This window comes from Oncorhynchus mykiss, chromosome 7 (genome assembly GCF_013265735.2).
Source record: "Oncorhynchus mykiss isolate Arlee chromosome 7, USDA_OmykA_1.1, whole genome shotgun sequence".
NCBI classification, from domain to species: Eukaryota; Metazoa; Chordata; class Actinopteri; order Salmoniformes; family Salmonidae; genus Oncorhynchus; species Oncorhynchus mykiss.
In genome coordinates this window covers 86,099,875-86,124,527 of record NC_048571.1, presented here as the reverse complement: position 1 = coordinate 86,124,527, position 24,653 = coordinate 86,099,875, and the positions used below count along the sequence as shown (strand labels likewise).

The window sequence follows — 24,653 nt, the reverse complement described above, 5'->3', positions numbered from 1 at the left end:
TCTAATACATTATCACAGCATATTGTCTATATGCCTGGTCTAATACATTATCACAACATATTGGCTATATTCCTGGTCTAATACATTATCACAGCATATTGTCTATATGCCTGGTCTAATACATTATCACAACATATTGGCTATATTCCTGGTCTAATGCATTATCACAACATATTGTCTATATGCCTGGTCTAATACATTATCTCAGCATATTAGCTATATTCCTGGTCTAATACATTATCACAGCATATTGGCTATATGCCAGGTCTAATACATTATCACAACATATTGGCTATATGCCTGGTCTAATACATTATCACAACATGTTGTCTATATGCCTGGTCTCATACATTATCACAGCATATCGTCTATATGCCTGGTCTCATACATTATCACATCATATTGTCTATATGCCTGGTCTCATACATTATCACATCATATTGTCTATATGCCTGGTCTCATACATTATCACATCATATTGTCTATATGCCTGGTCTAATACATTATCACAGCATATTGTCTATATGCCTGATCTAATACATTATCACAGCATATTGTCTATATGCCTGGTCTAATACATTATCACAGCATATTGGCTATATTCCTGGTCTCATACATTATCACAGCATATTGTCTATATGCCTGATCTAATACATTATCACAGCATATTGTCTATATGCCTGGTCTCATACATTATCACAGCATATTGGCTATATTCCTGGTCTCATACATTATCACAGCATATTGTCTATATGCCTGGTCTCATACATTATCACAGCATATTGGCTATATGACTGATCTAATACATTATCACATCATATTGTCTATATGCCTGGTCTAATACATTATCACAGCATATTGGCTATATGCCTGGTCTCATACATTATCACATCATATTGTCTATATGCCTGGTCTCATACATTATCACATCATATTGGCTATATTCCTGGTCCGACAATGTTATTCTTCTCAGAACATATTATATATCAAAACTCGAGCTTCGATAACAAAATAGATCAGTTCAGGGCCTGAAACGAACTTGTTGGTCCACCAGCCACCGTGGCAGGTAGATTAATAAAATCTACCAGCCACTCAGATTTTTTTTACCAGCCAAAATATTTTTTTGTGCCATGATTACACAGACAAACAAAAACAGACGAGCTGTGTAATGTTTCTAAAGCAACACAGGCATTACTAGTAAGAAGTAACGTGGTATATTGCTCAAAAGTTGTTGTTTTTTTTAATAAAAAAATTATGACGTGAGTATTTTAAATCACAGATAAGATAAAATATCACAGATAAGACAAGTGTTCAGGTTACCGTGGCAACGAGGGCAACTTGAGCCAAGTCAACGTGCCTGTGAGATACGAGAATCTGACGAGTAGCTGATGTGTCGTCCAGCTTGAGAACAGAACAATGTAAATAGACGAAGAAAAACAAGGACAAAAGCTTCAGTTACAACAACTGTTACGACTGAGAGAGTGGGGACACGGTCTTCTACCTGACCAGAGAGAGGGGACACGGTCTTCTACCTGACCAGAGAGAGGGGACACGGTCTACTAGATAGAGAGAGAGGGGACACGGTCTTCTACCTGACCAGAGAGAGGGGACACGGTCTTCTACCTGACCAGAGAGAGGGGACACGGTCTACTAGATAGAGAGAGAGGGGACACGGTCTTCTACCTGACCAGAGAGAGGGGACACGGTCTTCTACCTGACCAGAGAGAGGGGACACGGTCTACTAGATAGAGAGAGAGGGGACACGGTCTTCTACCTGACCAGAGAGAGGGGACACGGTCTTCTACCTGACCAGAGAGAGGGGACACGGTCTTCTACCTGACCAGAGAGTGGGGACACGGTCTTCTACCTGACCAGAGAGAGGGGACACGGTCTTCTAGCTAGAGAGAGAGGGGACACGATCTACTACCTGACTGTTACGACTGGCTCCACTGAGACTGACCAGAGAGAGGGGACACGGTCTTCTAGCTGACCAGAGAGAGGGGACACGGTCTTCTAGCTGACCAGAGAGAGGGGACACGGTCTTCTAGCTGACCAGAGAGAGGGGACACGGTCTTCTAGCTGACCAGAGAGAGGGGACACGGTCTTCTAGCTGACCAGAGAGAGGGTACACGGTCTTCTAGCTGACCAGAGAGAGAGGGGACACGGTCTTCTAGCTGACCAGAGAGAGAGGGGACACGGTCTTCTAGCTGACCAGAGAGAGGGGACACGGTCTACTACCTGACCAGAGAGAGGGGACACGGTCTACTACCTGACTAGAGAGTGGGGACACGGTCTACTAGATAGAGAGAGAGGGGACACGGTCTACTGGCTGACCAGAGAGAGGGGACACGGTCTTCTAGCTAGAGAGAGAGGGGACACGGTCTTCTACCTGACTAGAGAGTGGGGACACGGTCTACTAGATAGAGAGAGAGGGGACACGGTCTACTGGCTGACCAGAGAGAGGGGACACGGTCTTCTAGCTAGAGAGAGAGGGGACACGGTCTACTAGATAGAGAGAGAGGGGACACGGTCTACTGGCTGACCAGAGAGAGGGGACACGGTCTTCTAGCTAGAGAGAGAGGGGACACGGTCTTCTAGCTGACCAGAGAGAGGGGACACGGTCTTCTAGCTAGAGAGAGAGGGGACACGGTCTTCTAGCTAGAGAGAGAGGGGACACGGTCTTCTAGCTGACCAGAGAGAGGGGACACGGTCTTCTAGCTAGAGAGAGAGGGGACACGGTCTACTACCTGACTAGAGAGAGGGGACACGGTCTACTACCTGACTAGAGAGAGGGGACACGGTCTTCTAGCTAGAGAGAGAGGGGACACGGTCTTCTAGCTGACCAGAGAGAGGGGACACGGTCTTCTAGCTAGAGAGAGAGGGGACACGGTATTCTAGCTGACCAGAGAGAGGGGACACGGTTTTCTAGCTAGAGAGAGAGGGGACACGGTTTTCTAGCTAGAGAGAGAGGGGACACGGTCTACTAGATAGAGAGAGAGGGGACACGGTCTTCTAGCAGACCAGAGAGAGGGGACACGGTGTTCTAGCTAGAGAGAGAGGGGACACGGTCTTCTAGCTAGCGAGAGAGGGGACACGGTCTTCTAGCTGACCAGAGAGAGGGGACACGGTCTTCTAGCTGACCAGAGAGAGGGGACACGGTCTTCTACCTGACTAGAGAGAGGGGACACGGTCTTCTACCTGACTAGAGAGAGGGGACACGGTCTTCTAGCTGACCAGAGAGAGGGGACACGGTCTTCTAGCTAGAGAGAGGGGACACGGTCTTCTAGCTGACCAGAGAGAGGGGACACGGTCTTCTAGCTGACCAGAGAGAGGGGACACGGTCTTCTAGCTGACCAGAGAGAGGGGACACGGTCTTCTACCTGACTAGAGAGAGGGGACAAGGTCTTCTACCTGACTAGAGAGAGGGGACATGGTCTTCTAGCTGACCAGAGAGAGGGGACACGGTCTTCTACCTGACTAGAGAGAGGGGACACGGTCTTCTAGCTGACCAGAGAGAGGGGACACGGTCTTCTAGCTGACCAGAGAGAGGGGACACGGTCTTCTAGCTGACCAGAGAGAGGGGACACGGTCTTCTAGCTGACCAGAGAGAGGGGACACGGTCTTCTACCTGACCAGAGAGAGGGGACACGGTCTTCTAGCTAGAGAGAGGGGACACGGTCTTCTAGCTGACCAGAGAGAGGGGACACGGTCTTCTACCTGTCCAGAGAGAGGGGACACGGTCTTCTAGCTAGAGAGAGGGGACACGGTCTTCTAGCTGACCAGAGAGAGGGGACACGGTCTTCTAGCTGACCAGAGAGAGGGCTGGACACAGTCTTCTAGCTAGAGAGAGGGGACACGGTCTTCTAGCTGACCAGAGAGAGGGGACACGGTCTTCTAGCTGACCAGAGAGAGGTGACACGGTCTTCTACCTGACCAGAGAGAGGGGACACGGTCTTCTAGCTGACCAGAGAGAGGGGACACGGTCTTCTAGCTGACCAGAGAGAGGACTGGACACAGTCTTCTAGCTAGAGAGAGGGGACACGGTCTTCTAGCTGACCAGAGAGAGGGGACACGGTCTTCTAGCTGACCAGAGAGAGGGGACACGGTCTTCTACCTGACCAGAGAGAGGGGACACGGTCTTCTAGCTAGAGAGAGGGGACACGGTCTTCTAGCTGACCAGAGAGAGGGGACACGGTCTTCTAGCTGACCAGAGAGAGGGGACACGGTCTTCTAGCTGACCAGAGAGAGGGGACACGGTCTTCTACCTGACCAGAGAGGACTGGACACGGTTTTCTAGCTAGAGAGAGGGGACACGGTCTTCTAGCTGACCAGAGAGAGGGGACACGGTCTTCTACCTGACCAGAGAGAGGGGACATGGTCTTCTAGCTGACCAGAGAGAGGGGACATGGTCTTCTACCTGACTAGAGAGAGAGGGGACACAGTCTTCTAGCTGACCAGAGAGAGGGGACACGGTCTTCTAGCTGACCAGAGAGAGGGGACACGGTCTTCTAGCTGACCAGAGAGAGGGGACACGGTCTTCTAGCTGACCAGAGAGAGGGGACACGGTCTTCTAGCTGACCAGAGAGAGGGGACACGGTCTTCTAGCTGACCAGAGAGAGGGGACACGGTGTTCTAGCTGACCAGAAAGAGGGGACACGGTCTTCTAGCTGACCAGAGAGAGGGTACACGGTCTTCTAGCTAGAGAGAGAGGGTACACGGTCTACTAGATAGAGAGAGAGGGGACACGGTCTACTAGATAGAGAGAGAGGGGACAAGGTCTACTAGATAGAGAGAGAGGGGACACGGTCTTCTAGCTAGAGAGAGAGGGGACACGGTCTTCTAGCTAGAGAGAGGGGACACGGTCTTCTAGCTAGAGAGAGGGGACAAGGTCTACTAGCTAGAGAAAGAGGGGACACGGTCTTCTTGCTGACCAGAGAGAGCGGACACGGTCTTCTAGCTAGAGAGAGGGGACACGGTCTTCTAGCTAGAGAAAGAGGGGACACGGTCTTCTTGCTGACCAGAGAGAGCGGACACGGTCTTCTAGCTAGAGAGAGAGGAGACACGGTCTTCTTGCTGACCAGAGAGAGGGGACATGGTCTTCTAGCTAGAGAGAGAGGGGACACGGTCTTCTAGCTAGAGAGAGAGGGGACACGGTCTTCTTGCTGACCAGAGAGAGGGGACACGGTCTTCTAGCTAGAGAGAGAGGGGACACGGTCTTCTAGCTAGAGAGAGAGGGAAGACGGTCTTCTAGATAGAGAGGGGACATGGTCTTCTAGCTAGAGAGAGAGGGGACACGGTCTTCTTGCTGACCAGAGAGAGAGGGGACACGGTCTTCTAGCTAGAGAGAGAGGGGACACGGTCTTCTAGCTAGAGAGAGAGGGGACACGGTCTTCTAGCTAGAGAGAGAGGGGACACGGTCTTCTAGCTAGAGAGAGAGGGGACACGGTCTTCTAGCTAGAGAGAGAGGGGACACGGTCTTCTAGATAGAGAGAGAGGGGACACGGTCTACTAGATAGAGAGAGAGGGGACACGGTCTTCTAGCAAGAGAGAGTGAGGGGACACGGTCTTCTTGATGACCAGAGAGAGGGGACACGGTCTTCTAGCTAGAGAGAGAGAGGGGACACGGTCTTCTAGCTAGAGAGAGAGGGGACACGGTCTTCTTGCTGACCAGAGAGAGGGGACACGGTCTTCTAGCTGACCAGAGAGGGGGGACACGGTCTTCTAGCTAGAGAGAGAGGGGACACGGTCTTCTAGCTAGAGAGAGAGGGGACACGGTCTTTAGCTAGAGAGAGAGGGGACACGGTCTTCTTGCTGACCAGAGAGAGGGGACACGGTCTTCTAGCTAGAGAGAGAGGGGACACGGTCTTCTAGCTAGAGAGAGAGGGGACACAGTCTTCTAGCGAGAGAGGGGACACGGCCTTCTAGCGAGAGAGAGGGGACACGGTCTTCTAGCTGACCAGAGAGAGGGGACATGGTCTTCTAGCTGATCAGAGAGGGGGGACACGGTCTTCTAGCTAGAGAGAGAGGGGACACGGTCTTCTAGCTAGAGAGAGAGGGGACACGGTCTTTAGCTAGAGAGAGAGGGGACACGGTCTTCTTGCTGACCAGAGAGAGGGGACACGGTCTTCTAGCTAGAGAGAGAGGGGACACGGTCTTCTAGCTAGAGAGAGAGGGGACACAGTCTTCTAGCGAGAGAGGGGACACGGCCTTCTAGCGAGAGAGAGGGGACACGGTCTTCTAGCTGACCAGAGAGAGGGGACATGGTCTTCTAGCTGATCAGAGAGGGGGGACACGGTCTTCTAGCTAGAGAGAGAGGGGACACGGTCTTCTAGCTAGAGAGAGAGGGGACACGGTCTTTAGCTAGAGAGAGAGGGGACACGGTCTTCTTGCTGACCAGAGAGAGGGGACACGGTCTTCTAGCTAGAGAGAGAGGGGACACGGTCTTCTAGCTAGAGAGAGAGGGGACACAGTCTTCTAGCGAGAGAGGGGACACGGCCTTCTAGCGAGAGAGAGGGGACACGGTCTTCTAGCTGACCAGAGAGAGGGGACATGGTCTTCTAGCTGATCAGAGATTAAATGGTTAAAAATGGGACACTTTGCCTACCCGGAGTGTGCAGGACACTTTGCCTACCCAGTGTGTGCAGGACACTTTGCCTACCCAGTGTGTGCAGGACACTTTGCCTACCCGGTGTGTGCAGGACACTTTGCCTACCTGGTGTCTGCAGGACACTTTGCCTACCTGGTATCTGCAGTGCTTCTGAATCAAGTGCACCTTCCTCCAACAGTGCTTCTGAATCAAGTGCACCTTCCTCCAACAGTGCCTCTGAATCAAGTGCACCTTCCTCCAACAGTGCCTCTGAATCAAGTGCACCTTCCTCCAACAGAGCCTCTGAATCAAGTGCACCTTCCTCCAACAGGGCTTCTGAATCAAGTGCACCATCCTCCAACAGGGCTTCTGAATCAAGTGCACCTTCCTCCAACAGGGCTTCTGAATCAAGTGCACCTTCCTCCAACAGGGCTTCTGAATCAAGTGCACCTTCCTCCAACAGGGCATCTGAATCAAGTGCACCTTCCTCCAACAGGGCTTCTGAATCAAGTGCACCTTCCTCCAACAGGGCTTCTGAATCAAGTGCACCCTCCTCCAACAGAGCCACACAAATAATAAAAAGGAAAGCGAGCCTTTATCGTTGGCTTTTCTACACAAATGTTTGGGGATCTATTAAGGAATGCCTCGCGATCGACCAGTTGGTGACCACTGTCACAGAGGATCACTCTGATGAGATTTAATTTATTTGTGTGTGTGTGTGTTAAAAGTGTGCGTCCACATGTGTCTGTGTGTACAGTACAATACAGTGTGTCATACTATAGGGGGTTCACAGAAGGCCCGGCTGCACCTTAATTAGGGAGGACATGTTCTTAGTAATGGCTGGAGCATTGTTTCCATGTTTGATAACATTCCATTTACTCATTTCCAGCCATTGCTATGAGACGTCCTCCCCTCAGCAGCCTCCTATGAGAAGGTTCTAGGATGGGATATAGGGTTTTAGGATGGGATATAGGGTTCTAGAATTGGATATAGGGTTCTAGAATTGGATATAGAGTGCTAAGCTGGGGTTCTAGTCTGGGATATCATGTTTTAAACTAGGACATAGAGCTCTAGAATGGCATACGGGGTTCTAGGCTGGGAAATATAGTTCTAAATTGAGATATAGGATTCTAGAATGGGATATAGGGTTATAGACTGGTATAAAGGGTTCTTTAATGGGATATATGGTTCAAGAATGGATATAGGGTTCTAGGGTTCTAGAATGGGATATAGTGTTCTAGACTGGGATATGGGGTTCCAGAATGGGATATAGGGTTCTAGAATGGGATATAGGACACCGTCTGAAGGACGTAGTCTGCATGATGTACGCTGGGATAAGATGTCCTCTCCAGTGAGATGTGAGGAGCCATCAACCAGAAATAGAAAAGGAGAGCAGGGATGGAGGGAGGGAGAGAGAGTGGGAGGTGTGAGGAGAGAGGAGGACAGACAGACAGACAGAGGGAACAAGGGGGGGGGGGGTGGAGAGAGGGATGGAGAGAGGTAAGGAGGAAGCGATGCGGAGATGTTGCCATATATGTTCAGAGTCATATCCCTTGAAAACTTGGAGAGGATCTTATGTCAGATGCTGTTTGTTTAAATAATATGGTTACAGGTTCACATGACTCACCTAAAGCCCATTATTGTGGGAAGCTGCTATAGTTGAGTTTTGCACAAGTTTAAAAGTCAGTATCTGAATAATGTGTGTGAAATGCTTGATAATGTGTGTGATATCAACAGAGAGGTATATTTTCTGGGTGACCTACTGTTGAAGTCGGAAGTTTACATACACCTTAGCCAAGTACATTTAAACTCAGTTTTTTTTACAATCTTTGACATTTAATCCTAGTAAAAACTCCTTGTCTTTGGTCAGTTATGATCACCACTCTATTTTTAGAATGTGAAATGTCAGAATAATAGTTGAGAGAATTATTTATTTCAGCTTTTATTTATTTCATCACATTATCAGTGGGTCAGAAGTTTACATGCACTCAATTAGTATTTGGTAGCATTGCCTTTCAATTGTTTAACTTGGGTCAAACGTTTCGGGTAGCCTTCCACAAGCTTCCCACAATAAGTTGGGTGAATTTTGGCCCATTCCTCCTGACAGAGCTGGTGTAAGTCAGGTCAGGTTTGTAGGCCTCCTTGCTAGCACATGCTTTTTCAGTTCTGCCCACAACATTTCTATAGGATTGAGGTCAGGGCTATGTGATGGCCACTCCAATTCCTTGACTTTGTTGTCCTTAAGCCATTTTGCCACAACTTTGGAAGTATGCTTGGGGTCATTGCCCATTTGGAAGACCCATTTGCAACCAAGCTTTAACTTCCTGACGGATGTCTTGAGATGTTGCTTCAATATATCCACATAATTTTCCTACCTCATGAAGCCATCTATTTTGTGAAGTGCATCAGTCCCTCCTGCAGCAAAGCACCCCCACAACATGATGCTGCCACCCCACAACATGATGCTGCCACCCCTATGGTTCACGGTTGGGATGATGTTCTTCGGCTTGCAAGCCTCCCCCTTTTTTCCTCCAAACATAATGATGGTCATTATGGCCAAACAGTTCTCTTTTTGTTTCATCAGACCATAGGACATTTCTCCAAAAAGTACGATCTTTGTCCCTATGTGCAGTTGCAAACTGTAGTCTGGCTTTTTTATGGTGGTTTTGGAGCAGTGGCTTCTTCCATGCTGAGCAGCTTTTCAGGTTATGTTGATATAGGACTCGTTTTACTGTGGATATAGATACTTTTGTACCTGTTTCCTCCAGCATCTTCACAAGGTCCTTTGCTGTTGTTCTGAGATTGATTTGCACTTTTCGCACCAAAGTGCGTTCATCTCTAGGAGACAGAACACGTCTTCTTCCTGAGTGGTATGACGGCTGCGTGGTCCCATGGTGTTTAAACTTGCGTACTATTGTTCGTAAAGATGAACGTGGTACCTGCAGGCGTTTGGAAATTACTCCCAACGCTGAACCAGACTTGTGGAGGTCTACAGTTTTTTCTGAGGTCTCGTCTGATTTCTTTTGATTTTCCCATGATGTCAACCAAAGAGGCACTGAGTTTGAAGGTAAGACATGAAATACATCCACAGGTACACCTCCAATTGACTCAAATTTTGTCAATTAGCCTATCAGAAGCTTCTAAAGCCATGACATCATTTTCTGGAAATTTTCCAAGCTGTTTAAAGGCACAGTCAACTTAGTGTATGTAAACTTCTGACCCAGTGGAATTGTAATACAGTGAATTATAGGGGAAATAATCTGTCTGTAAACAATTGTTGGAAAAAATGACTTGTGTCATGCACAAAGTAGATGTCCTAACCAACTTGCCAAAACTATAGTTTGTTAACAAGATATTTGTGGAGTGGTTGAAAAACGAGTTTTAATGACTCCAACCTAAGTGTATGTAAACATCCGATTTCAACTGTAAATATTGACTTGCTTTCATCAAGCTGCCCACTCAATAAAAAAAAAAGTCAAAAAAGTCAAACTCTTCAAGTTATCACTCGACCTAACAGGGTATTTACAAATAACACAGGAATGAAATCATCAACATATACTGATCACATCTTTATAGGGATGGGCATTTAACATGTACAGACAGCACTTACACAAATGACTGATGATTGGCTGAGAGAAATTGATAAAAATCTGTTTTGTTAGACTTCAGTACAGCTCTTGTTCATAATGTGTTGTTACAAAAACATCTGTGTTACATCACCTGCTATACTGTGGATAAAGAGTTACCTGTCTAACAAAACACAGAGGCTGTTCTTTAATGGAAGCCTCTCCGACATTATCCAGGTACAGTCAGGAATTCCCCAGGGCAGCTGTCTAGGCCCCCATGCATTTTTAAATATTTAATAATGAACTGCAACTAGCTCTTAGTAAAGCCAGTGTTTATATGTATGCGGAGGACTCAACACCATACACGTCAGCTACTACAGCGACTGAAATGACTGTGACAAAACATGTTGATACAACAGTAGCTAAGATGGGGAGAAGTCTGTCCATAATAAAAGCGCTGCTATGCCTTCTTAACAGCACTATCAACAAGGCAGGTCCTACAGGCCCTAGTTTCTACCTTCTTAACAACACTATCAACAAGGCAGGTCCTACAGGCTCTAGTTTCTACCTTCTTAACAGCACTATCAACAAGGCAGGTCCTACAGGCCCTAGTTTCGTCACACCTGGACTACTGTTCAGTCGTGTGGTCAGGTGCCACAAAGAGGGACTTGGGAAAATTACAATTGGCCCAGAACAAGGCAGCATGTCTGGCCCTTTAAATGTACACTAACATTAATAATATTTATGTAAATCTTTCATGGCTCAAAGTAGTGGAGAAATTGACTTCATCACTACTTGTTTTTTAAGAGGTATTGACATGTTGAACTGAGTTGTCTGTTTAAACTACTAGCATACATCTCAGACATCCATGACTACCCCACAAGAGGTGGGCAGAGGTGTCTTCGCAATCCACCAAGTCTACAACAGACTATGGGAGGCACACAGTACTTCATAGAGCTATGACTATTCAAATCACATTTTATTTGTCACATTAATACAACAGGTGTAGATCTTACCATGAAACTTACAAGCCCTTAACCGAAGAGTTTTTTAAAAGCACAAAAATATTCACAAAAAAAATATAAAAACTAAAGTAAAAAAAAAAAAAGCAACACAAAAAATAGAAATAACACAAGGGGTAGCGAGTCAATGTGCAGGTTAATCGAGGAAATATTTATGTGTAGGTAGGGGTAAAGTGACTATCCACAGATAATAAACAGGAAGCAGCAGTAAAAACAGATCAAAATAAACCCCAGGAAGAGTAGCTGCTGCATCGGCAGGAACTAATGGGGATCCATAATAAACCCCAGGAAGAGTAGCTGCTGACTCGGCAGGAACTAATGGGGATCCATAATAAACCCCAGGAAGAGTAGCTGCTGCCTTGACAGGAACTAATGGGGATCCATAATAAACCCCAGGAAGAGTAGCTGCTGCCTTGGCAGGAACAAATGGGGATCCATAATAAACCCCAGGAAGAGTAGCTGCTGTCTTGGCAGGAACAAATGGGGATCCATAATAAACCCCAGGAAGAGTAGCTGCTGCCTTGGCAGGAACTAATGGGGATCCATAATAAACCGCAGGAAGTGTAGCTGCTGCCTTGGCAGGAAATAATGGGGATCCATAATAAACCCCAGGAAGAGTAGCTGCTGCCTTGGCAGGAACTAATGGGGATCCATAATAAACCGCAGGAATTGTAGCTGCTGCCTTGGCAGGAACTAATGGGGATCCATAATAAACCCCAGGAAGAGTAGCTGTTGTCTTGGCAGGAACTAATGGGGATCCATAATAAACCCCAGGAAGAGTAGCTGTTGTCTTGGCAGGAACTAATGGGGATCCATAATAAACCCCAGGAAGAGTAGCTGCTGCCTTGGCAGGAAATAATGGGGATCCATATTAAACCCCAGGAAGAGTAGCTGCTGCCTTGGCAGGAACTATTGGGGATCCATAATAAACCCCAGGAAGAGTAGCTGCTGCCTTGGCAGGAACTAATGGGGATCCATAATAAACCCCAGGAAGAGTAGCTGCTGCCTTGGCAGGAACAAATGGGGATCCATAATAAACCCCAGGAAGAGTAGCTACTGTCTTGGCAGGAACTAATGGGGATCCATAATAAACCCCAGGAAGAGTAGCTACTGCCTTGACAGGAACTAATGGGGATCCATAATAAACCCCAGGAAGTGTAGCTGCTGCCTTGGCAGGAACAAATGGGGATCCATAATAAACCCCAGGAAGAGTAGCTGTTGCCTTGGCAGGAACTAATGAGGATCCATAATAAACCCCAGGAAGAGTAGCTGCTGCCTTGGCAGGAACTAATGGGGATCCATAATAAACCCCAGGAAGTGTAGCTGCTGCCTTGGCAGGAACTAATGGGGATCCATAATAAACCCCAGGAAGAGTAGCTGCTGCCTTGGCAGGAACTAATGGGGATTCATAATAAACCCCAGGAAGTGTAGCTGCTGTCTTGGCAGGAACTAATGGGGATCCATAATAAACCCCAGGAAGTGTAGCTGCTGTCTTGGCAGGAACTAATGGGGATCCATAATAAACCCCAGGAAGAGTAGCTACTGCCTTGGCAGGAACTAATGGGGATCCATAATAAACCCCAGGAAGAGTAGCTGCTGCCTTGGCAGGAACTAATGGGGATCCATAATAAACCCCAGGAAGAGTAGCTGCTGCCTCGGCTGGAAATAATGGGGATCCATAATAAACCCCAGGAAGAGTAGCTGCTGCCTTGGCAGGAACTAATGGGGATCCATAATAAACCCCAGGAAGAGTAGCTGCTGCCTTGGCAGGAACTAATGGGGATCCATAATAAACCCCAGGAAGAGTAGCTGCTGCCTTGGCAGGAACAAATGGGGATCCATAATAAACCCCAGGAAGAGTAGCTGCTGCCTTGGCAGGAACTAATGGGGATCCATAATAAACCCCAGGAAGAGTAGCTGCTGCCTTGGCAGGAACAAATGGGGATCCATAATAAACCCCAGGAAGAGTAGCTGCTGCCTTGGCAGGAACAAATGGGGATCCATAATAAACCCCAGGAAGAGTAGCTGCTGCCTTGGCAGGAACTAATGGGGATCCATAATAAACCCCAGGAAGAGTAGCTGCTGCCTTGGCAGGAACTAATGGGGATCCATAATAAACCCCAGGAAGAGTAGCTGCTGCCTTGGCAGGAACAAATGGGGATCCATAATAAACCCCAGGAAGAGTAGCTGCTGCCTTGACAGGAACTAATGGGGATCCATAATAAACCCCAAGAAGAGTAGCTGCTGCCTTGGCAGGAACTAATGGGGATCCATAATAAACCCCAGGAAGAGTAGCTGCTACCTTGGCAGGAACTAATGGGGATCCATAATAAACCCCAAGAAGAGTAGCTGCTACCTTGGCAGGAACTAATGGGGATCCATAATAAACCCCAGGAAGAGTAGCTGCTACCTTGGCAGGAACTAATGGGGATCCATAATAAACCCCAAGAAGAGTAGCTGCTGCCTTGGCAGGAACTAATGGGGATCCATAGTAAACCCCAGGAAGAGTAGCTTCTGCCTTGACAGGAACTAATGGGGATCCATATTAAACACCAGGAAGAGTAGCTTCTGCCTTGGCAGGAACTAATGGGGATCCATAATAAACCCCAGGAAGAGTAACTGCTACCTTGGCAGGAACTAATGGGGATCCATAATAAACCCCAGGAAGAGTAGCTGCTACCTTGGCAGGAACTAATGGGGATCCATAATAAACCCCAGGAAGAGTAGCTGCTGCCTTGGCAGGAACTAATGGGGATCCATAATAAACCCCAGGAACTAATGGGGATCCATAATAAACCCCAGGAAGAGTAGCTGCTGCCTTGGCAGGAACTAATGGGGATCCATAATAAACCCCAGAAAGAGTAGCTGCTGCCTTGGCAGAAACAAATGGGGATCCATAATAAACCCCAGGAAGTGTAGCTGCTGCCTTGGCAGGAACAAATGGGGATCCATAATAAACCCCAGGAAGTGTAGCTGCTGCCTTGGCAGGAACAAATGGGGATCCATAATAAATACACTGCAGACGTATTAACAGACAGCCCTCTTATTGTCTTGTCTTCTAAACTGTTTACGGTTAATGATTAAAAACAGTGTTCCTTTGTCTGTGTCTGTCTTTCTAGAACTATGTCCCAAATAGAATCCTATTCCTATTGTGTAGGAACAGAATGTACATGAGATTCCAACCTAGACTCAGGGGTAGTTGTTACATAGTAAATGTAAATCTGCCTCCCTCCATTTAGTATGATATGTTATGTGATATGATTTTGTTTCATATGGTATGCATTAATTCAAGGATGTCCAGCATCCAATTACAAATTTGCAATATGTTAAGGCTAACCTTGTTCTATATAGTTCCAGATAAAACCCTTTTGGTTCCAGTTTAGAACCCTTTTGGTTCCAGTTTAGAACCCTTTTGAGTTCCATGTAGAATATTTTCCACTTGGGGTTCTACCTGGAACCAAAAAGCGTTAGAGCGTTGAACTAGTAACAGGAAGGTTGCAAGTTCAAACCCCCGAGCTGACAAGGTACAAATCTGTCGTTCTGCCCCTGAACAAGGCAGTTAACCCACTGTTCCTAGGCCGTCATTGAAAATAATAATTTGTTCTTAACTGACTTGCCTTGTTAAATAAAGGTAAAAAATAAAATAAAATAAATAAAAATAAACGTAGGTCTATGTGGAGTGGGTTGGGAGAGGCTGGGCTGGGTTGGGAGAGGCTGGGCTGGGCTGGGAGAGGCTGGGCTGGGCTGGGAGAGGCTGGGCTGGGCTGGGAGAGGCCCACTAGATACTGTCCATTCAGTAGAAAAGCAGTCCGGACCCCTTGGGATTCATAATATATGAGCATGTTGACAGATTGGTGTACCTGTCATGAGAATAACCCAGATCGTCACATGCTCTGTGGATTCACCGCTACACACACACAGATGCATATATAATATAACATAAAGTGTTCTTCGACTGTCTCCATAAGATAACCATTTGAAGAACCCTTTTTGGTTCCTGGTAGAACCATCTATAGAAATCTACGTGGAACCCAAAAGGGCTCGACGTGGAACCCGAAAAGGTTCTATGTGGAACCCAAAAGGTTCTACCTGGAACCAAAAAGGGTTCTCCTATGGAGACAGCCGCAGAACCCTTTTGGAACCAAGAGTGTGCGTAGTATTTATTGAACCAAGTAGTATCAGGCTGCGTCCTATTCCCTATATAGTGCCATAGGGCTCTGGTCAAAAGAAGTGTACTATGTAGGGAATAGGGTGTCATTTGGGACACACATTTGTGTCAACGTTGCTGGTATCACCAGCTGACCTAGAAGTAATGTCTACTGGAGGGGCCGAGAGGAGAGGAGGAGAGCTGGACACACCATCGTCCCAAAGAGCACCATAATCCCTAGATAGTACACTGCTTTTGACAAGAGCCCTACGGTGTTCCCTATGTTAGTGCAGTATACATGAAATAGGGTGCCATTTTGGACGTGACTGAGCCGCATCTCTCTGCTGTCCTCTCCTCTCCCTCTCATGTTACATGGAAAGCTGCGGGGCCAGTGATGTGTAACAACCTTGTCAATAATGATACCTTATTCTCAGCCTGGTCTCATTGACTAAACGTAACATAATACATGTAAATCCAGGCCACTCAAATTACCCTGGACAAAAATCTCAAACGTGACATGTAAAAGTGTTCGTTCCACATTTCATGAGATGAAATAAATTATCGCAGAATTGGGGCCTCTAGATGCGTTACTACAGACCCTACAGACCCGGCCGGGAGTCCCATAGGACGTCGCACAATTGGCCCAGCGTCTTCCGGGTTAGGGGAGTGTTTGTCCGGGGGAGCTTTAATTGACTCATCTTGCCCTAGCAACTCCGGTCACACACGCACACGCACACTTGCCCTAGCAACTCCGGACACGCACACACACGACAGTTGAAAATAACCCAATTGGATCCCTTTTTTCTAAGACTATACACAGCATTTAGGTCTATGTGGGTGTGGAGTGGGCTGGGCTGGGAGAGAATGGGCTGGGAGAGGCTGTCCTGGGAGAGTCTGAGTTGGGCTGGGAGAGAATGGGCTTGGAGAGGCTGTCCTGAGAGAGGCTGGGCTGGGCTGGGAGAGAACACATAGAACTGTGTTCTATGTAACATCAGACTGTGTTGTATGTAACATCAGACTGTGTTCTCTGCAACATCAGACTGTGTTCTACGTGCTCTCTGCAACATCAGACTGTGTTCTATGTGTTCTCTGCAACATCAGATTGTGTTCTATGTTCTATGTGTTCTATGTAACATCAGACTGTATTATATGTTCTATGTAACATCCGACTGTGTTCTATGTTCTATGTGTTCTACATAACATCAGACTGTGTTCTATGTGTTAACCCTCGCAAGGCTGCTGACCCAGACAGCATCACTAGTCACATCCTCAGAGCATGCGCAGGCCTGGAGTGTTTACGGACATATTCAATCTCTCTCTATCCCAGTCTGCTGTCCCCACATGCTTCAAGATGTCCACCATTGGTCCTGTACCCAAGAAAGCAAAGGTAACTGAACTAAATGACTATTGCCACGTAGCACTCACTTAAGGTCATCATGAAGTGCTTTGCGAGGCTAGTTAAGGATCATATCACCTCTACCTTACCTGACACCCTAGACCCACTTCAATTTGCTTACCGCCCCAATAGATTCACAGATTATGCAATTGCCATCGCACTGGTCACTGCCCTATCTCATCTGGACAAGAGGAATACCTACAGTTGAAGTCAAAAGTGTACATACACTTAGGTTGGAGTCATTAAAACTCGTTTTTCAACCACTCCACAGATTTCTTGTGAACTAACTGTAGTTTTGGAAGGTGGTTAGGACATCTACTTTGAGCATGACACAAGTCATTTTTCCAACAATTGTTTACAGACAGATTATTTAACTTATAATTCATTGTATCACAATTCCAGTGGGTCAGAAGTTTACATACACTAAGTTGACTGCCTTTTAAACAGCTTGGAAAATTCCAGAAAATGATGTCATGGCTTTAGAAGCTTCTGATAGGCTAATTGACATAATTTGTGTCAATTGGAGGTGTACCTGTGGATGTATTTCAAGGCCTACCTTCAAACTCAGTGCCTCTTTGCTTTGACATCATGGGAAAATCAAAAGAAATCAGCCAAGACTTCAGCAAAAAATGTAGACCTCCACAAGTCTGGTTCATCCTTGGGAGCAATTTCCAAATGCCTGAAGGTACCACGTTCCTCTGTACAAACAATAGTACGCAAGTATAAACACCATGGGACCACGCAGCCATCATACCGCTCAGGAAGGAGACGTGTTCCGTCTCCTAGAGATGAACGTACTTTGGTGTGAAAAGTGCAAACTCCACAGTAAAAGTCCTGTATCGACATAACCTGAAAGGCTGCTCAGCAAGCAACTGCACATGGGGACAAAGATCGTACTTTTTGGAGAAATGTCCTCTGGTCTGATGAAACAAAAATGTTACTGATTGACCATAATGACCATCGTTATGTTTGGAGGAAAAAGGGGGAGGCTTGCAAGCCGAAGAACAACATCCCAACCGTGAAGCACGGGGGTGGCAGCATCATGTTGTGGGGGTGCTTTGCTGCAGGAGGGACTTCACAAAATGGATGGCATCATGAGGGAAGACAATTATGTGGATATATTGAAGCAACATCTCAAGACATCAGTCAGGAAGTTTGGTCGCAAATGGGTCTTCCAAATGAACAATGACCCCAAGCATACTTCCAAAGCTGTGGCAAAGGACAACAAAGTCAAGGAATTGGAGTGGCCATCACAAAGTCATGACCTCAATCCAAAATACATGTTGTGGGCAGAACTGAAAAAGCGTGCGTGAGCAAGGATGCCTACAAACCTGACTCAGTTACACCAGCACTGTCAGGAGGAATTGGCCAAAATTCACCCAACTTATTGTGTGGAAGCTTGTGGAAGGCTACCCGAAACGTTTGACCCAAGTTAAACAATTTAAATGCAATACTACCAAATACTAATTGAGTGCATGTAAACTTCTGACCCACTGGGAATGTGATGAAATAAATAATTCTCTCTACTATTATTCTGACATTTCCCATTCTTAAAATAAACTAACTGACCTAAGACAAGGAATTTTTACTAGGATTAAATATCAGGAATTGTGAAAAACAGAGTTTAAAATGTATTTGGCTAAGGTGTAAGTAAACTTCCGACTTCAACTGTATTCACTATAGCTCAGCATTCAACACCTTAGTACCATCCACGTTCATCATTAAGCTCGGGGCCCTGGGTCTGAAGCCCTGTGTATCTGTGTCCTGGATTTCCTGACGGGTTTCCCCCTGGTGGTGAAGTTAGGAAACAACACCTCCACTTCACTGATCCTCAACACTGGGGCTCCACAAGGGTGCGTGCTCAGGCTCCTCCTGTACTCCCTGTTCACCCACGACTGCGTGGCCATGCAAGCCTCCAACTGAATCATCAAGTTTGCAGACGACACAACAGTAGCATGCTTGATTACCAACAATGACGAGACGGCCTACAGGGAGGAGGTGAGGGCCCTCGGAGTGTGGTGTCAGAAAAATAACCTGTCACTCAACATCAACAAAACAAAGGAGCTGATCATGGACAGGAAACAGGAGAGGGAGCACCCCCATATCCACATCGACGGGACCGCAGTGGAGCAGGTGGAAAGCTTGAAGTTCCTCGGCGTACACATCACTGACGATCTGAAATAGTCCACCCACACAGACAGTGTGGTGAAGAACCTCAGGAGGCTGAAGAAATTTAGCTTGTCACCTAAAACCCTGACTGACTTTTACAGGTGCATAATCGAGAGCACCCTGTCGGGCTGTATCACCGCCTGGTACGGCAACTGCACCACCCACAGCCACAGGGCTCTCCAGATGGTAATCAGGTCTGCCCAAGGCATCAACGGGGGCAAACTACCTGCCCTCCAGGACACCTACAGCACCCGATGTCACAGGAAGGCCATAAAGATCATCAATGACAACAACCACCCGATCCACTGCCTGTTCACCCCGTTATCATCCAGAAGGCGAGGTCAGTACAGGTGCATCAAAGCTGGAACCGAGAGACTGAAAAACAGTTTCCCATCTCAAGGCCATCAGACTGTTAAATACTCATCACTAGCCAGCTTCCACCCGGTTACGCAGCCCTGCACCTTAGAGGTCACATTCGATTAAAGGTCCCCAAAGCATACACATCCCTGGGTCGCTCGTCTTTTCAGTTTGCTGCAGCTAGCGACTGGAACGAGCTGCAACAAACACTCAAACTGGACAGTTTTATCTCAATCTCTTCATTCAAAGACTCAATCATGGACACTCTTACTGACAGTTGTGGCTGCTTTGTGTGATGCATTGTTGTCTCTACCTTCTTTCCCTTTGTGCTGTTGTCTGTCCCCAATAATGTTTGTACCATGTTTTGTGTTGCTACCACGTTGTGTTGCTACCACGTTGTTGCCATGTTGTGTTGCTACCATGTTGTTGTCATGTTGTGTTGCTACCATGTTGTTGTCATGTTGTGTTGCTACCATGTTGTTATCGTCATGTTGTGTTGCTACCATGTTGTTGTCATGTTGTGTTGCTACCATGCTGTGTTGTCATGTGTTGCTGCCTTGCTATGTTGTTGTCTTAGGTCTCTCTTTATGTAGTGTCGTGTTGTCTCAGGTCTCTCTTTATGTAGTTTTGTGTTGTCTCAGGTCTCTCTTTATGTAGTGTTGTGTTGTCTCAGGTCTCTCTTTATGTAGTGTTGTGTTGTCTCAGGTCTCTCTTTATGTAGTTTTGTGTTGTCTCAGGTCTCTCTTTATGTAGTGCTGTGTTGTCTTAGGTCTCTCTTTATGTAGTGGTTTCTCTCTTGTGGTGATGTGTGTTTTGTCCTAGATTTTGTAATAAATGTTTAAATTAAATAAATGTATCTCAGTCCCCATCCCCACAGGAGGCCTTTCTTTGCCTTTTGGTAAGTCGTCATGTTAAAAAAAGACCTCTGCCCTATATAAATAGCCTTGGAATCAGTGTCCTCTTTAATAATGTTTACATACTGCTTTACTCATCTCATATGTATATATACTATATATATATATATATATATATATATATATATATATATATATATATATATATATATATATATATATATATATATATATATATATATATATATATATATATATATATATATATATATATATATATATATATATATATATATATATACTGTATTATATTCTACTGTATTTTAGTCAATGCCACTCAGACATTGCTGGATCTAATATTTATACTTTTATTTTTTATTTACCACTTTTTCTCCCCGATTTTGTGGTATCCAATTGTTAGTAGTTACTATCTTGTCTCATCGCTACAACTCCCGTACGGGCTCGGGAGAGACGAAGGTTGAAAGTCATGCGTCCTCCGAAACCCAACCCAACCAAGCCGCACTGCTTCTTAAACACAGCGCGCCTCCAACCCGGAAGCCAGCCGCACCAATGTGTCGGAGGAAACACCGTGCACCTGGCCACCACAGGAGTCGCTGTTGCGCGATGAGACAAGGATATCCATACCGGCCAAACCCTCCCTAACCCGGACGACGCTAGGCCAATTGTGGGTCGCCCCACGGACCTCCCGGTCGTGGCACAGCTAGCGCACGTGATGCAGTGTCTTAGGGGCGGATCCTTCAGCGTAACAATGTCTACATTGTATTTCTGATCAATTTGATGTTATTTAAATTTGATGTTATTTAAATTTGATGTTATTTAAATTTGATGTTATTTAAATTTGATGTTATTTAAATTTGATGTTATTTAAATTTGATGTTATTTAAATTTGATGTTATTTAAATTTGATGTTATTTAAATTTGATGTTATTTATTTTCTTTATGATACATTCCCTAAACTTTTGAACGGTAGTTTCTTAATTATTTAACTTTTTTTTTGTTGTGAATTGTTAGATACTGCTCCACAATAACATCTGCTAAATATGTATGTATGTGACCAATACATTTTGATTTGATTTGGCTGGTCATTAACAAACACACACACAAACACACACACACACACACACACACACCGGCACAAGAACACACACACACCGACACACACACACCGACACACACACACACACACAAGCACACACACACACACACACTTCACCCCCCGCACCTCACCCCTCCACACACACACACACACACACACACACACACACACTCATTAACAAACACAAACACTCATCAAGCCCGGAGGCCGGTGTGAAGTCGTGTGACTCACCTTCTGTGGGTGATGTTTTCAGCCGTTGACAGAGCCCGTCCATGTCCCCGTACTCCTCCTGGATCTTAACCACCGCCTCGCTGCCTCTCAGCTCCATGAGTTCACGCAGCTCCATGACCGAGACCCCAAAGCCCCCCTCGTGGTTACTGCTGACATCGTTTCTTTGGTTCTTAGAGTAATAATCACTGTTGGTCAGGTCCCCCATGATGACTGACTAGTATTGCTCAGTAACTCGACGAAGAAGGAGTACAAACCTCAGACAAAGCTTTACGAGGGGGTTGTGTGGGTTGAGAGAGAGAGAGAGAGGGATTCTCGAAATGAGGAGAGGAAGAGGGATGAATGCCACTGGAATGCGCCCGGCAATACCGGTGATACTGGTGAAAACCACACGATAGAGAGAGAGAGAAAGAGAGAGAGACAGATGCTGCAGCGCCCACCGACAGACAGAGGGAGAGCTAAATCCTGTTGTCACTTTGAGATACAGAGACAGGCTGAGATCCCTCAGTCAGCGACAGTGTGGAGAGAAGACCGTACGACCATCCAGAGAACACTAAGGGAAGCCAGCTAGACCAGTGAGACCAGCAGCGAGAGAGCGGCGAGAGGAGCGACGTACGTCCACAGGAGAATTACGATCCCTTCTGGGCTTCTGTTACTGTGAGTCAATCGGGAGCCGCTCCAGATGCATGTTCCCATTCTGCTTCTTCTATCTCCGTCTGCAGTCTGTCAATGTCTGCATTCTGTCTACATGGTGGTCCTCTTCATTACTCCTTCTGAGAGAGAGAGAGAGAGAGAGAGAGAGAGAGAGAGAGAGAGAGAGAGAGAGAGAGAGAGAGAGAGAGAGAGAGAGAGAGGGACAGAGAGAGAGGGAGAGGGACAGAGAGAGAGAAAGAGAGACAGAGAGAGAGAAAGAGAGACAGAGGAAAGAGAGACAGAGAGGAGAGGGAGACAGAGAGAGAGAGAGAGAGAGACAGGGAGACAGAGAGGAAAGAAAGAGAGAGACAGAGAGAGAGAGAGAGAGAAAGAAAGAAAAGAAAGAGAGAGAGGAAAGAGAGAAGGAGAGAGGGAGCGAGAGAGAAGGAGAGAGGGAGAGAGAGAGAAGGATGAGAGTGTAGCAGGCGTTACTCCTGTGAGTTTATGTCAGTGGCAGTAGTAAAGAGAAGCAACACGGAGCGGTCGTACCGGTGATGAGAGAGGAGAGTGAGAGCCCAGGCTGCCAGTGCCGCGGAGCCGCATCATGTGTGAGAGAGAGAAGGAGAGGAGGGAGGCTGCCTGCGACTGCAGTGGGAGCTGCGCAGAGTGAGTGCTCTGACGCCAGCAGCACACACCACAGCATAGCAGAGCCCAGAGAGAGAAAGAGAGAGAGAGAGAATTGGCTATACTAAAACTCTTTAACATCATCCTTAGCTCTGGCATCTTCACCAATATTTGGAACCAAGGACTGATCACCCAAAAGTGGAGACAAATTTTACCACAATAACTACCGTGGAATATGCATCAACAGTAACCTTGGGAAAATCCTCTGCATTATCATTAACAGCAGACTCGTACATTTCCTCAATGAAAACAATGTACTGAGCAAATGTCAAATACCAAATTACCGTACAACAGACCATGTATTCACCCTGCACACCCTAATTGACAACCAAACAAACCAAAGCAAAGGCAAAGTCTTCTCATGCTTTGTTGATTTCAAAAAAGTCTTCGACTCAATTTGGCCTGAGGGTTTGCTATGCAAACTGATGGAAAGTGGTGTTGGGGGTAAAACATACGACATTATAAAATCCATGTACACAAACAACAAGTGTGCGGTTAAAATTGGCAAAAAACACACAAATTTCTTCACACAGGGTCGTGGGGTAAGACAGGGATGCAGCTTAAGCCCCACCCTCTTCAACATATACAGTGCCTTGCGAAAGTATTCGGCCCCCTTGAACTTTGCGACCTTTTGCCACATTTCAGGCTTCAAACATAAAGATATAAAACTGTATTTTTTTTGTGAAGAATCAACAACAAGTGGGACACAATCATGAAGTGGAACGACATTTATTGGATATTTCAAACTTTTTTAACAAATCAAAAACTGAAAAATTGGGCGTGCAAAATTATTCAGCCCCCTTAAGTTAATACTTTGTAGCGCCACCTTTATAATGTCGTATGTTTTACCCCCAACAGTCAACAGGAGACTGAACATTCACCTCAGTCAACAGGAAACTGAACATTCACCTCAGTCGACAGGAGACTGAACATTCACCTCAGTCGACAGGAGACTGAACATTCACCTCAGTCAATAGGAGACTGAACATTCACCTCAGTCAATAAGGGACTTAAACATTCTACAAACACGTCATACAATAATTAGCTTCCTGCTACACACTTCCTGCTCAGCCCCGGGATTGAACCTCTAGTTTAGTTTCATGTCAAACATCAGTTACCGAGCCAATGTCATCTCCTACAGCCAACCTTTGCAATGTGTTGAGAAAAAGTTATGCTGTTCCCTGCAGCTGCATCAATGTGCTCTCCACAGAGAGGAAGAGATGAAGCAAGAGGTTTCACTCTTGCCAAAAATCTGTCCAAATCAAGACCAATGGGTTTCTATGGGTTTATTTTGGACCTAAGCTTGTCGCCTGCCTTCCCACACGGATACCTAAGCATCTCGTCATTATGTACAGATCTCTTCTCACCATAAAGCCAGCCAGCCATACAAACAGTCTTCCCTTCCACTCCAAGCCTTTTCACATTTGGAGTCTGATTTTCAACCACCGCAGAGGTCACTATTGGATCTAAAGTTAGGGCCAAATACAAACAAAACAAAACACTTTTTTTTTTCTAGGTTCCATAACCCAGATTTAAATGAATTTATAATGATTAGTCTGAACTGTACACAAATTGAGTGAGTTTCTACCTACACATATCTTGATATATGGCTTGATGGCAAACTACCACTAGTCTACTACCACTAGTCTACTATCTCTACTATTACTACTATTACTACTGACTACCACTAGTCTACTATCTCTACTATCACTACTGACTACCACTAGTCTACTATCTCTACTATCTCTACTATTACTACTGATAACCACTAGTCTACTATTTCTACTATTACTACTGACTACCACTAGTCTACTATCTCTACTATCTCTACTATTATTACTGACTACCACTAGTCTACTATCTCTACTAACTACCACTAGACTACTATCTCTAC

General features: G+C 46.0%; 1 protein-coding gene across 11 annotated transcripts in view; it reads right to left on the bottom strand.

Moving 5' to 3' along the window:
* atp2b2 (ATPase plasma membrane Ca2+ transporting 2) overlaps positions 1-22,265 on the bottom strand; it is a 203,272-nt gene extending 181,007 nt beyond the window's left edge. For 4 of the 11 annotated variants that reach the window (XM_036984274.1, XM_036984275.1, XM_036984273.1 and 1 more), the window contains exon 1: positions 21,446-22,264. In XM_036984274.1, the coding sequence (XP_036840169.1) occupies positions 21,446-21,650 (205 nt within the window). In that variant the 5' untranslated portion in view covers positions 21,651-22,264. Of the gene's footprint in view, positions 1-21,445 lie in introns of all 11 variants that reach the window. The other 7 variants (XM_036984277.1, XM_036984270.1, XM_036984271.1 and 4 more) reach the window with 3 other exon arrangements.
* Positions 22,266-24,653: the final 2,388 nt, after the last annotated feature.